A 13,359-nucleotide genomic window follows, 5' to 3' on the forward strand; every position below is an offset into this window, starting at 1 on the left:
TCTGTCAGAAGGAATAAATAGCAGTAATATTGTCGAATACCGAGTGGCACAGACGATGGAGCACTGGCTTTCTGAGCCCAAGGTGATTAATTCTATGCCAATTCATTCCTATGACATTTGACGGTGCTCGAATACAACATGCTCGTGACATAAGATTTACTAGCACATAAAAATCTCCTGCAGGACAAAATTCTGGTATCTTGACATCTCTGGAAACCTTAACTGTAGATGATGGGGCGTAAAACTAGTATAGAACAGGTTTGATGCTACCGTTAAAAAACAACAGCTGCTCAACCCTTTTTGTTGTGAAACTATTCCTATTCTCGATCAATATCTGTCGTACTTTCGAGAATATCCTCAAAAGGAATGGACATTGTCATAGTTGGAAGACAAGTTTTCACCAAGACATAGAGGGAGGAATAAACGTGTTTCATTTCTGACCACCACGACAGTGGATTAACTTTCCTGGGCATGGAGAGCTGCATCAAACCAGTCTATAGACTGAGGTTTCAGACAAGAACAACTTTTATACACATTCTTCAGTGTCGACTGTGTCCAATTTCTTGCTTGGAAGACAACCTACCGCAGCGCTCAAAGAATGCGCTGTATGTAGCCGGATTCTGGCCAAAAAACATGTTATGTTTTTCAGAATTAGTGCGAGTGTGTGAGCACTCATGTTTCTGACATTGTAAGCAGGTTGAAACTGTATACTCATATTGGGTCAGTGTATCACCCTTCCTGTTCAACTCCTTGACTAGGCCATTACACTTGTGTATGAACAGGCTGAGAGAGAAGGATATTGTTCTTCTTACACTATTGACTAAGCAATTAAGTTTCCATTTCCTTTTGTATATTGATAGAGATGTACATACCTCTCTATGAAATTGCTTTCTACTGCTTTTTCCTTTTGTTCATAAAATATATAATTGTTTACTATATTCTGTTTTAGGTAAAGTGAGCTTTCCTTGGGGCCTTACACTGTCAGACCTTAGTGTGTACACCATACAGAATGGAAGGCAATTGAACTTTCTGAAACCTGTGTCTGCGACTGCTACTGTTGGTATATCTACAAAATACCAGGCAGATCAAACAACCCTGTCATCACTTGGTTTCTGTGTTCACATTGACACTACACCAATCTGTTTATCTATGTCAGAGTCTCAGGTGAGCTTATGGTACTTTTCTAATCATTTTTTCAGTTCTGATTTTATACCATGACACTATCTAATAATTTTGTTATCCTATGTTTTGTTTGTTGTGATTCTGTTTGAATGGTTCATTGCAAGTTAAGAAGATATGAAACGGTACCCAATATTACAATAGAGTAATTTAATGTATTATTTGGGTCCACCTTTTCAATACAAAATGTAAAGAGTTTAAATTACATAAATGATTAGGGACTAGTTTCGACCTAGTACTTGGTCATCGTCAGCCTACAGCAAAATTTAAACACAAATACCGAAGATATTAAACAATGTAAAGACACGTAAGGTCTCGTAAAAGTACATACCATGTGAGATATTGTGAAGCACTATGTTAAAAAATAACTCTATGAATGAGATTCTTAAAAAGTCCAGTGCACATTAAAAAGATGTTATAGATAGGAATCCTTGAGTTGCTGGATAAGGAGATTAGAATATGCTGGCTCCTTTAAGATGCTGGTATCCAATTGAAGAACCACTGAGCCAAAGTCACGTCGTTTATTTACGATTAAAGACCAGTGCGCCGTATGGCATTAAAAAGTTGATAGGGATGGACATTTTTCAGTTGTGGGTCAAGGAATTCAACATATGCTGGCTTCTTAAATTTGCTGCTGTATGTTCGAAGAACAACTAAGACGAAGTTACGTCGTTTTTTAAGATATTCATAGACGTAAAAACACATGGATGCTGGAAAGGCTCTTCAGTTTTTTGAAACTTGAAGGAAGGTAATTGTTGTGCGTGGAGGCTTAAGAATCCAGAGATGAGCTACATTATGTTAAAAAATAGAGATCGATAAAAAGGTCCAGTGCACCGTATAAAAGTAACAAGTTGTAAAAGTAATCCTCAAGTTGTTGGTCATGGAAATCGAAGCTTGTGTAGTACGCATTTCTGCCGCTAGACGTGTATCGCGCAACTCATTGCCAGTTCAGTGCCGCCTGTGTTGTTGACCTGGCTTGTACTGTTCATGTGCACTGATTGTTTTTGCTAGCGCTGTTTTGTTCTTGTTTCGTTTTTTATGATGGCAAGTTTAAGTGAACAATGTGCAGCTGTGAAATTTTATTTTCTACTCGGTAAAAATGCTGCTGAAACTGTTTAAATGTTGAAAACAGCTTACAAAAATTACGCTATGGGAAAAGCTCAAGTTTGTTCGGCTTAAAAATGGAGACATTTTGATTGATGACAAACCTCGTACTAGACTTCCATCAACTGCCCAAATCGACGAAAATGTTGAAAAAATTCAAGAGCTGGTGTTCATGGACCGTCGACAGACAATTGCTCAACTGTCAGAGATTAGTGGGTTATCTAGAGTTTGGTTCGGAAAATTTTAATGGAAGATTTGGGAATGAAAGGGGTTGCTGTCAAGTTCGTTCCTCGGGTTCTGACTGCCAAGGGCGTAGTTCATTCAGAGTTTGTTCCCCCAGGTCAAACTGTCATTCAAACCTTTTATTTGGAAGTTTTAAGAAGATTGCATAACAGTGTTTGGCAAAAGGAGCCGATTTGTGGCAGACTATTTCCACGCATGAAAAGGAGCATGAAAGGACGCCGATTTGACTACATTGAAGAGGTCAAGAAGAAAATGAGGGAGGAGCTGTCAGCCATTTCTAAAGATGACTATTATCCGCACACTTTATGTTGGTGCATTTACACCCTAGTGCTGAATCGGTCGACCTCGGCGATCTTCGAGATTCGTACTGGCAACCTTTGAAACACAAACTATGAATCGCTTAAGCATCGTTGTGCGACATCTGGTGTACACTTTACGTACTAGTACTGTTGTTGTTTACACAACAAAGCCAAAGTATAGAATTCATGCTAGGAACAAGATTCGCATCGAGAAATGTTTTATAATGTTATATAATGTGTATGTGACATAGTTGTTGGCTTAAGATGATAACGGTTTAGAAACTTCGTATCGATCGATCATATTCTCGATTCAGTTCAGATTTCATTTTCCTTCGGTTGGTAGCACTATCGATACCGGGACACCTCCCTCCTTACTCCTCACCCCCGTACACAAATGCACCAACATAAAGTGTGCGGACTATACAAAAAATGTTTCAAATAGTGCAAGCACCAGTGAGACAAATGTATTAGTTGTAATGGAGAGTATTTTGAAGCAGATAAGGTTCTTTTGTAAAAAAATTAAAAATATATAGCTTTTAAAAAATAATTCCAATTGTTTTGGGGTACCCTGTCGTATTGAGTTCATTGGAAGTATTGATTATGCCTTCATGTATATAAAACATGTAAGACAAAGTCATCCATAATTTTTAAAAAATGAGGCTCTTCACTTATTTGTTTGCTGTTATGACTGATCTGGAAGATCAGTAAATGTCAGGTAACAATAATGCAGAATATGTTCCTCATTCTCCAGGGAGTTCCTGGGTTCGGCAGTGGGTCATTGGCCTCCATTCCATCCTCTCCTTCCACCACTCTTCTTTGTACATGGTTTTCACCTCCACATGTCATCTTCCAATATTCTCCTTAATCTGGTCCTACACAGATATATTCTTCACATTTATGATCTTGCTTCTGCTTCCCAGCTTCATCAGGCATCGCCATCCACTGAGGGACCATGTCGACAGATCTTCAGTCCTGATGTTGGAAGTCTAGATTCAGAACACAGAAAAGGGGAAGAGCGAAAAAATAAATATAGGTAGTAAAAGACTGGGAATACATGACAAACACACAAGGAAAGAAAAATCCCAATGGGTCAATATAAGTAACGAAGAAGTTAGAAATCAATCAATCAGTCATCTGCATTTAGGCCTGTTGCCCAGATGGCATATTTCCTATCAGTTTCTTAACTATTTTCTTAAATAATCTCAAAGAAGTTCAAAATGTATTAAATAGGAACGGTAAGCTCACAGCACACGATTCAGCTGACTCACAGCAGACAGTGCTGATTGGTACACTCACAGATCAGTGAGACACAACACATACATGGTTCAATATCGGCACACTGGACGTAATACCAGTATAAATGGTCCGTTATTGGACATTATAAATTTTCCAGCTAACTCATTCCTGGTTGCCAGCGTTTCGCCCCCGTGTGCTAGGCTGGGCTCATCAGTTGGTACCTAGCACACCTACCAAGACGCTGGCTAGTGCATACCGTGGAGGCCACTGCGTAGGCTAATTGTAGCCACCGGCAGTGCCAATGCACTATGAGAGACTTTGTCTCATTATTAAAAATTGATGCCTGCTTGGCCATCAGATGATACAGATGTTGATTCCCATAGGGAATCTGAAATATTTGTTCCAAATGAGTAAATTTATAATACCAATATAAATGGTCTGTTATTGGACATGAGTTAGCAGGAAAATTTACAACCAGGAATGAGTTAGCTGGAAAATTTATTATGTCCAATAACGGACCATTTATATTGGTATTATAAATGTACTCATTCGGAACAAATATTTCAGATTCCCTATGGGAATCAACACCTGTATCACACTGGACGTACCAGTATAAATGGTCCGTTATTGGACATTATAAATTTTCCAGCAAGACATACTGTAGTGAGGAAGAAGCTCTGCTATAATACTGTAATGAGTGGTACTGCTATCATACTGTCATGGGTGGTGTACTATTATACAATAGTGATAGGTAATCTGAAGTTCGTAGAGCGGAGTATAATAAGATATTAGCAGTACCATAGAAAGCTCAGTGTACCAAAGTATAGTAGTGAAATAGATAATGTGAATAATAATAATAATAATAATAATAATAATAATAATAATAATAATAATGATTTAAACCAAGGAAATGCACAGTGAGAAGGAACCAGGCCAATAGGAAGACCAAAAAGATAACGATGTGAATAGAATATATATTTAACAAATAAAACATAACAACAAGATAAATAAAATCGAAGATAAATTTATAACAAATGGTGAAAGATGAATATACCAGAGTAGAGAAAAATCCGAAAAGTGTGCCACATTTACAAATTGAATATCCAAAAATGCATAAGGGGAAAGCCTAATAAATAATTTACCAACGTACAATAAATATAAAGACTCAATAGGACAGCAGAGAGAAAAGAAGGACAAAAGAAAGGGGGAAGGGAAGTGACATAAGGATTAGGGCGGGGAAAGGATTTTCTTCACCGGGTTATTCCAAGATTTACCAATTTTTTACATAGGTCCAAGAAGACATCTGAAATGATTATAAATAATTCATAATTGTCCGCAGCGCATGTTCATATAGTGATGCAGTCTATGAGCTTTAAAATGTAGCATACCAACTCGACAGAAGAAAATTTGAACTGGCAAGAGGCCGGATGAAAATTTAAAGTCCAAATGAAGATAAATTACAATAAGTCTTGCTCACCAAATAGTTTGAAGACAGAGTCCAGATGGAATAGACATGATTTACAAGAGGCACAGTAGTTTGGCACTCCACCACCCCGCTATGAAAACCCGACTCAAATGTGGAGAAGCAGAGTGGGCTATATATAGTGGAATAGAATATTCCAGAAAAGAAGAGAAGGCTACAAGCCATTGAGTTCGAGAAACATGAGGTCACATGTACACACAGCACACAGGCAACGGCGAAGTGCAGCGAGGATGACGTAATCACACTGGTAGAGCACAGGTGAGCGGAGTGCTTAATGCGGCGAGGACGAGCTCGAGGCGAGCAACAGTATGTAAGGTAGGGAAATGTGCTGTAGATACGGCGATCATAATATATTCCCCACATGCCGGCGAAAGCAAAGCGTCTAGATGATGTAGCGACGATGGCGTAGCGGTCTTCACGAGTGGCGCCAACTCGGAAGAGCGATGATCGTACACTAGAAGTAGAAAGCAGACTGGCGAGAGATGGTGTACCCAAATGAAGAAAAGGGGTAAAGGAAAGAGATGGAGATGAGGATGGAGATGAAGGGGAAGAGGAGGGTGGAGATGAGGATGGACCGGTCCAAGAAGGGAAATAGGGAATAAGAGTAAGAAAAGGGGTTCAAAGAATAAAGCGGAAGTAGATATATATACACGTTACATAAGTAGTACAATATAAAGTATAGAATACAAAAAAAAAAATTAAAAAATGTATGTGGCACAGAAAAAAAGTAATATAAATATAGTTGAGAATACATGAGTTACCAAAAAAAATTCCATGAGGGCAAAGTGAGAGAGAAAAAAATGGTTATTTAGCCTCTCATGGGGAGTCCGGGTCCAAGCGGAGTGATGGAGCCCAGCATCTGATGAGCAAGAGTAAATACTAGACAAAAAAATGTCCGAAATCCAAGGACCCCCCCAAAAAAACATTAAATAACCGAACAGTGCTAGGACCAAAAAACAAGCCCCAATAAAAGTAGGGGTGATTGAAAGGAAATAATCACTCCGGGAAGAAAATCTCCCCCCCCCCCCCAAAAAAAAATTAATTATCAGAAGTGGGAGCATAGAATTTTTTTAACTGAGAAATGTGAACACGTTTGACATCAACAGGGTCAGAAGTAGACTGTAAGAGGGCATTAGCAGGGGTAGGCAGGGAAATAATGCGAAATGGGCCTATCCACCGAGAAGCTAATTTAGCAGAAAACTGATCACTAGAAGAACTTTGGGGGTGATTACGTAAGAGAACAATGTCACCAAGTTTAAAGGTAGAGGGTTGATGATGGGAATCATGAGTTTTCTTGGAATGAAGTTGAGCAGCACGAAGATGAGAAAGACCTTCGGTCCAAAGAGATTGAAGAGATTTAGAATCATCAGAATCTAAAAGGGGGTGAAGATCCCAAGTAAGTGATGAGGGGGTATGAAGATCGCGGCCCAAAAACAGTTTAGCAGGGGTGTGTCGGGTAGAAGAATTTATGCTGGAATTGAAAGCAAGGACTAAAGCAGAAAGATTTCGATCCCAATCCTTATGGTAGGAGTTGTGGAAAATAGAAAGAGCAATTTTAAGGTTTCGGTGATAACGTTCGACGTTGTTAGCCTGGGGATAATATGGAGAGGTATTTACCTTCTTAATTCCCAGTTGAAAACACATTTGAAAGAAAGCTTTGGAAGTAAATATAGAGGCATTGTCGGAAACTAAATTTGAAGGCAAACCAGTAAGAGGAAATATGACGTTGGAGAGAAGATTGATAATAATGGAAGAAGAAATTTTCTGTAAAGGGTGAAGTTCCAAATACTTAGAAAAACCATCCAGTAAGGTAAGAATATAGGTGTTACCACGTGATGAACGAACAAGAGGTCCAACCAGGTCAATAAAGGTTTGAGCTGGAGAGGTGGGGGTAAGAGCGGAATGTAGGCCAGCAGATCGAGAATTAAGGGGTTTAGCTAACTGACAAGGTTGGCAAGTGGAAACATATTGACGGACACTTTTATGCATGTTAGGCCAGAAATAAAGAGAAGCAATGCGAGCGTAAGTTTTGGCAAATCCAAAATGACCGCCCCCAGGAGAAGAATGATAATAAGAGAGTATCATGGGTTGTAGAAGAGAAGGGACAACAAGTCTGGCAGAAGATTTAGGGGTAGGTTTGAAAAGAAGTAGACCTTTGGAAAAAACAAAGAGACCACGATAGGAAGGGTCAGAAAGCAAAGCCTTCGTCCGAATGCAAAAGTCATCCTGAAGTTGATGAGATTGGCATGATTATTGAAAAGATAATGGAAAATCAATCAATGAACAAATTAAATTATCCAAAGGCGATGAATCAGAGGTGTGGAGCGACTGAGAAGTGGTAGAAGAAGAAGAAACGTCAGAGGGTGAAGGATCAAAGAGACGAGAGAGAGCATCTGCAACACAATTCTGGGTACTGGAGATGAATTTAATGGAGAATTTAAAGCGAGAAAGACGGAGCAACCATCGGCCAGTTTTGCCGATTTTAGGAGCATTAGAGAGAAGCCATGAAAGGGCTTGATTGTCGGTTTTGACAAGAAATTCTTTATGATCGAGGTAGTCTGAAAAATGTTCAAGGGTGGTGACTAAAGCCAATGCTTCTCGCTCATAGATGGAATAGTTTCGTTCAGTGGGGGAGAGTAGTTTACTAAAATAAGCAATAGGCAGAGGGGTACCCTCAACAACTTGATTAAGAACACCAAAAATAGCATGATCAGAGGCGTCAGTATGAACTTCGAAGGGTAAAGAAAAATCAGGGAACTGTAAAATGGGAGCTTTGATAAGAAGAGATTTAAGTGTAGAAAAAGCATGTTGTTGAGTAGGAGTCCAAAGAAATTTAACAGCCTTACATTTGAGGTAGTGCAATGGTTCAGCAACATGAGAGAAATTAGGAATAAGATGGTTATAAAAGGACAGCATGCCAAGAAAGGTACGCAGTTGCTTGATGTTTTTAAGGGGAGGAAATGATATGACCTAAAAATTTAACAGAAGTTTGTGCAAGAGAAAGCTTGGAAGGGTTAATAGTGAGACCTGCCGTACGAAGATGAGAAAGTACTTCAGTAAGATGAATGATATGGAAGTCAAAATCAGGAGAAAAGATCAACAAATCATCGACATACGGATAAAGATATTTGTATTTAATGTCCGAAAAAAGAGAGTCAACAAGGCGTTGCATGACCTGGGATCCAACATTAAGACCGAAAGGAAGCTTAGTAAATTGATAGAGACCATTAGGTGTAATAAAAGCAGTGAGTTTAGAACTAGCCGCATCTAAGGGAATTTGGTGAAAAATAGAGTTACAGTCAAATATAGAAAAATATTTAGCATTAGCAAAAAACTGAAAAGCGTTTTGCAGCTTAGGAAGGGGATAAGTATCATATTTAATCTTACTATTGAGATGACGGTAATCAATCACAAAACGCGTAGAATTATCAGGTTTATTGACCAGAAAAGCAGGTGAAGCATAATTCGAAGTAGAAGGGATAATGGTGCCATCAGCAAGCATTTGAGATATGTGCTGCTCCAAAAGTTGCATACGAGGTGGACTAAGATGATAAGGGGGAGATCTGACGGGAGAGTGGTCCAAGAGATCGATATGAGCCTGATAATTGCGGACAGTACCAAGCTGTTCCGTAACCACGTCAGAAAATTTGTCAAGAAGCGAGGTTAAGACTTCCTGCTGAGACTCGGTAACATAAACATGCAAGTTAGATAGATGGAATGAAGTGGGGTAATCAGAAGGATTGATCAAAGGAATGCTAGTCACAGAATCAAAATGAAAAGAAATGGAAGAAGTGTGAGTGTGGAGAATTAAACCAGTATGTGAAAAAAAATCATATCTGAGTATAAGGGGAATAGGGAGATCCTGAGCGACATAAAAAAGGGAAAGGACCATGAAAATTTAGAAATCTTTACTGTAAGAATAAGTTGACCAAGAATGTTTAAGGGATGACGTGAGACAGAAGTACATAATAAATCCGAAAAATGTAATTGAAGATGTGGATGTAATTGAAGTTAACTGCTGGAAAAAAGAGGAACTGAGAAGTGAAATAGAAGCCCCTGAGTCTAATAATGCAAGAGAGGAAATATTCTGAAGGACAGCAAGAATATAAGCAGATGGAGCCGGGCACGGAGCGGCAGGTGGCAGATTTTGCCCTATAGACCGAATGCTGCCTACATTCGGCGGGAGGGAGCGTTTCCCGAACGTGGAGTCGGACAATTGCGAGCGATGTGACCTCGGCCTTGACAGCGAAAACAAGAGAGAGTGGAAGTGGGTGGATGAGTAGAAGAAGGAGGGGGTGAAGAAGTGGGAGGTGGGGTGGGGAACGTATGAGGAGGAGGGGGAACAGAAGCATAATATGAAGCATTACTATAAGAATTAAAGGTGTCCATTTGAGCGATATGGTAAAGATGAGAAATAGATGTGGGAGGAGAAAAGGGGTTAATTAATTGCCGAAACGGAGGGGCAGCATAAAAACAAACGAGAGAGATGATTTCCTGAGGATGTTCGGAGATGGCAAGAACGTCAGCAAAATTAATGAGAGAATCCAAAAAGTTATAGGTTGTTTCATCAGAGCATTGATGACGAAATAAGAAAACAGAACTTAACTGTTGGCGAATTTCATAGGCAAGAAAATAATTGTGTACAATAGAACGAAATTGAATCCAATCAAGGCAATCAGACATATGTTGTAACAGAAAATTACTAAAATGACCAGTAGTTTTAAAATATAAGAGTGAAAGTAATTGAGAAAATGGGGCCGAGTTCAGTTTCAAAAATTTACGAGCGGCAAACAACCAGAGTGTAAGGGCTTGTGGATGTGTCGAAGTGAGTTGGGGGACTAAGTCTAAAGATTTCTTAATAAGATGAAAGTTAATAGCGTCTGAATGAGAAGAGGTAAAAAGGTGGGCAATATATAGTGGAATAGAATATTCCAGAAAAGTAGAGAAGGCTACAAGCCATTGAGTTCGAGAAACATGAGGTCACATGTACACACAGCGCACAGGCAACGGCGAAGTGCAGCGAGGATGACGTAATCACACTGGTAGAGCACAGGTGAGCGGAGTGCTTGATGCGGCGAGGACGAGCTCGAGGCGAACAACAGTATGTAAGGTAGGGAAATGTGCTGTAGATACGGCGATCATGGATCAGTGAGACACAACACACGCACACGGCTCACTACCGGTACACTATATACTAGCGGGGAGCCGAACTTATGCTGCAGCTAGACATATCGCGCCATGGCACACTGAAAGAATCGTGCGCTATAACAGACTCTTGCTCTCAGCTTATATGAAAATAATACCCACTTGCGTTCATTCTCCTCTTTTTACAGGAAGGTTTAAATAATAGCTGGATGTATTTGCAGTGTTAAAAAGGTAGTCAAAACATAATTCTAAAGTAACTAGTAAGTTAAGTGTTAAGTGTGAGAGAGGGCCATGAGCCCTAACTTCGCCACAAATGTAAGTCAGAAATAAATAAATAAATATTAGTTATACTATTGTAGTTTAATGAATCTTAGTATTATAACTTAGTTGACATTTGACAATTAATTCAATTCAACTCTAGCCTACCCTATGGCTATGAGTCATGCTTATGACCACTCAAAATTACCAATTTTTTATTGGGAAGAACGACTCGGAATTCTCTCAGTTCGTATGTTGCATCATTACACAATACTTCAATCATCTAATCACAAGGTCACTGGTGTATGTGGACAGTAAGTGAGCCTACTGGCGCACTAACTTAACCAACAGTGTGTTGAATCAGAAAACCAGTGGGCTACTGTATATCTCGGTAGCTTATACAAAATATGATGATTAAAAAAGTCCTCTGCTGATAGAAAACTACATATTTTCCAAGATGACTGAGCGAGTTGGACGTGCGGTTTGGATCACGTAGCTATGCGCTTGCATTCGGGGGATGGTGGGTTTGAATCCCACCGTCAGCAGCCGTCAAGATGGTTTTCCGTGGTTTCCCCATTTTCACACCAGGCAAATGCTTGGAGCGTACCTTAATTAAGGCCATGGCTACTACCTTCCTAATCCCAGACCTTTCCCATCCTGCATCACCGGAAACCTTCGATGTATTAGAGTGACTAGCAATTTATTTATTTTTTTTTTTTTTCTAATGAAGATGACAAAACTTTGTCATTAGCCAACAACTGGATTCCTGAATAGGTAGGCCGATAATGACTTTTTGCCCAATCTGGCAACCCTACTTTAGGCCTGCATCCATCGAGCATGTTCACGTACCACACGTAACCAATGCTGGAGCTGCTGTTGGTTTGACCTACTGCAGATTGCTATTGGTGGAAACTTCAAAAATGATACTGTTTACTCGCATTCAATACTGAGGACAGTTAATGAATTTCAGTGACAGGGAAGTGTTTATCTCCCCACCTGTGAGTTTCGTAAGTGTATCATGGCAAGTTTAAGAAGTGTGGTATGGGATTATTTCATATGATTAGGGAATGATAAAGTGAAGTGGAATATGCGTTCGTCAGTACTTTCGAGTAAAGGTTCGCCTACTACTAATATAATGAATAGACATTTGCGGCTCAAACATCCTGATATAAATCCAAATGAAAGTCGTTTAAAGCCACTGAATGGAGTTGGAGATGATCCTGAACAACTTCCTGGAACCGAGTGTATTGTGGCTTCTATGTGTGCTGCCAGTTCAGTTGCTCCAACTCAACATGAGCGTGTTGTGGCTTCAACCTCTACATTGAACCTAACACAGACCAAAATTACCAGGTATGCAACAAAACCTGTCAATCTGCACAAACATAAACAAATTGATGTGCAAATATTAAAGGTAATACTATCAAAGGATGTAGAAGGGTCCACCTTTTCAATACCATAAGCTTATATATTGTCTTATAAAACTGGGACTAGTTTCGACCCCATATATATTGGGTCATCTTCAGCCACGCTACAATTGGAAGACATATACACACATATAACCAATAATAAATTAAATACTTTGGTATGCCACAATTTACAATCTTAACTTAAAACACTGATGAAGTCCGAACAACACATCCAAACTTGGAACTAAATGACACATCAAAACTGCTGTGGTTGATGCCGAACTATGTCATCGCTCCTACAGCAGTCAAATGCTCCTGAGTGGATCTGGGAGTTGGCATCCTTATCTGTATTGACGAGCAACTTGATTTATAATTTGTGTTTGTTGAATGTAATATGGGTAATGACTTTTATGTAGCACGAAGGGGAACATTCGTAATTTTGATTAGGTATTCCTTTCGTCAGATGTAGTAATCTATTGTTTAAGTGAATGTCTGAAAAGAAAATAATTTTAAGTAAATTATTGATGTAAGCCCTTGTCGGGATTCAAAAATTAAACATAATAATAATAAACACTATTAAGAAAAATGATGACTTTGAGATTTGATTAAATAAAATTGAACACTCACACACGATAAGTACTGGAAAACATCAGAATATAACTACCAGGTTAACCAACATGACAACTAAAGGAACGGAGATGGGAAGTGGTTGGGACCCTACCCGGGCTGTGAGAAGGGATTGCATTGCCGGGAAAACGAAATTAACAGTGGTTCTATTTAAGTACTACATTTACTGAAATAACAACTGGAAAATAACATTAATGCTAGTTAAGTTTAACACAGCAAATTTAGAGAAATGAAAAAGACCAAGAGTACAAGATTCACGACAATAATTTTAAAATTACAGAAATAATTTAACCATACTTTTAAGGACACACGTTAACAAACCACACCTACATTTTAAGGTATAAAGAAGGAACGGAAAAAGTGTTGCCATTGATGCTCT

At 39.1% G+C, this 13,359-nt stretch overlaps 1 protein-coding gene across 1 annotated transcript in view; it reads left to right on the forward strand.

Moving 5' to 3' along the window:
- The window catches only part of Vps13B (vacuolar protein sorting 13B), a 300,908-nt gene that overhangs the window by 226,812 nt on the left and 60,737 nt on the right, over positions 1-13,359 (forward strand). The window contains exon 20 of the mRNA XM_067152027.2: positions 950-1,164. Within this exon, the coding sequence (XP_067008128.2) occupies positions 950-1,164 (215 nt within the window). The remainder of the gene's footprint in view (positions 1-949; positions 1,165-13,359) is intronic.

Source organism: Anabrus simplex, chromosome 7, assembly GCF_040414725.1.
Source record: "Anabrus simplex isolate iqAnaSimp1 chromosome 7, ASM4041472v1, whole genome shotgun sequence".
Taxonomy (NCBI): domain Eukaryota; kingdom Metazoa; phylum Arthropoda; class Insecta; order Orthoptera; family Tettigoniidae; genus Anabrus; species Anabrus simplex.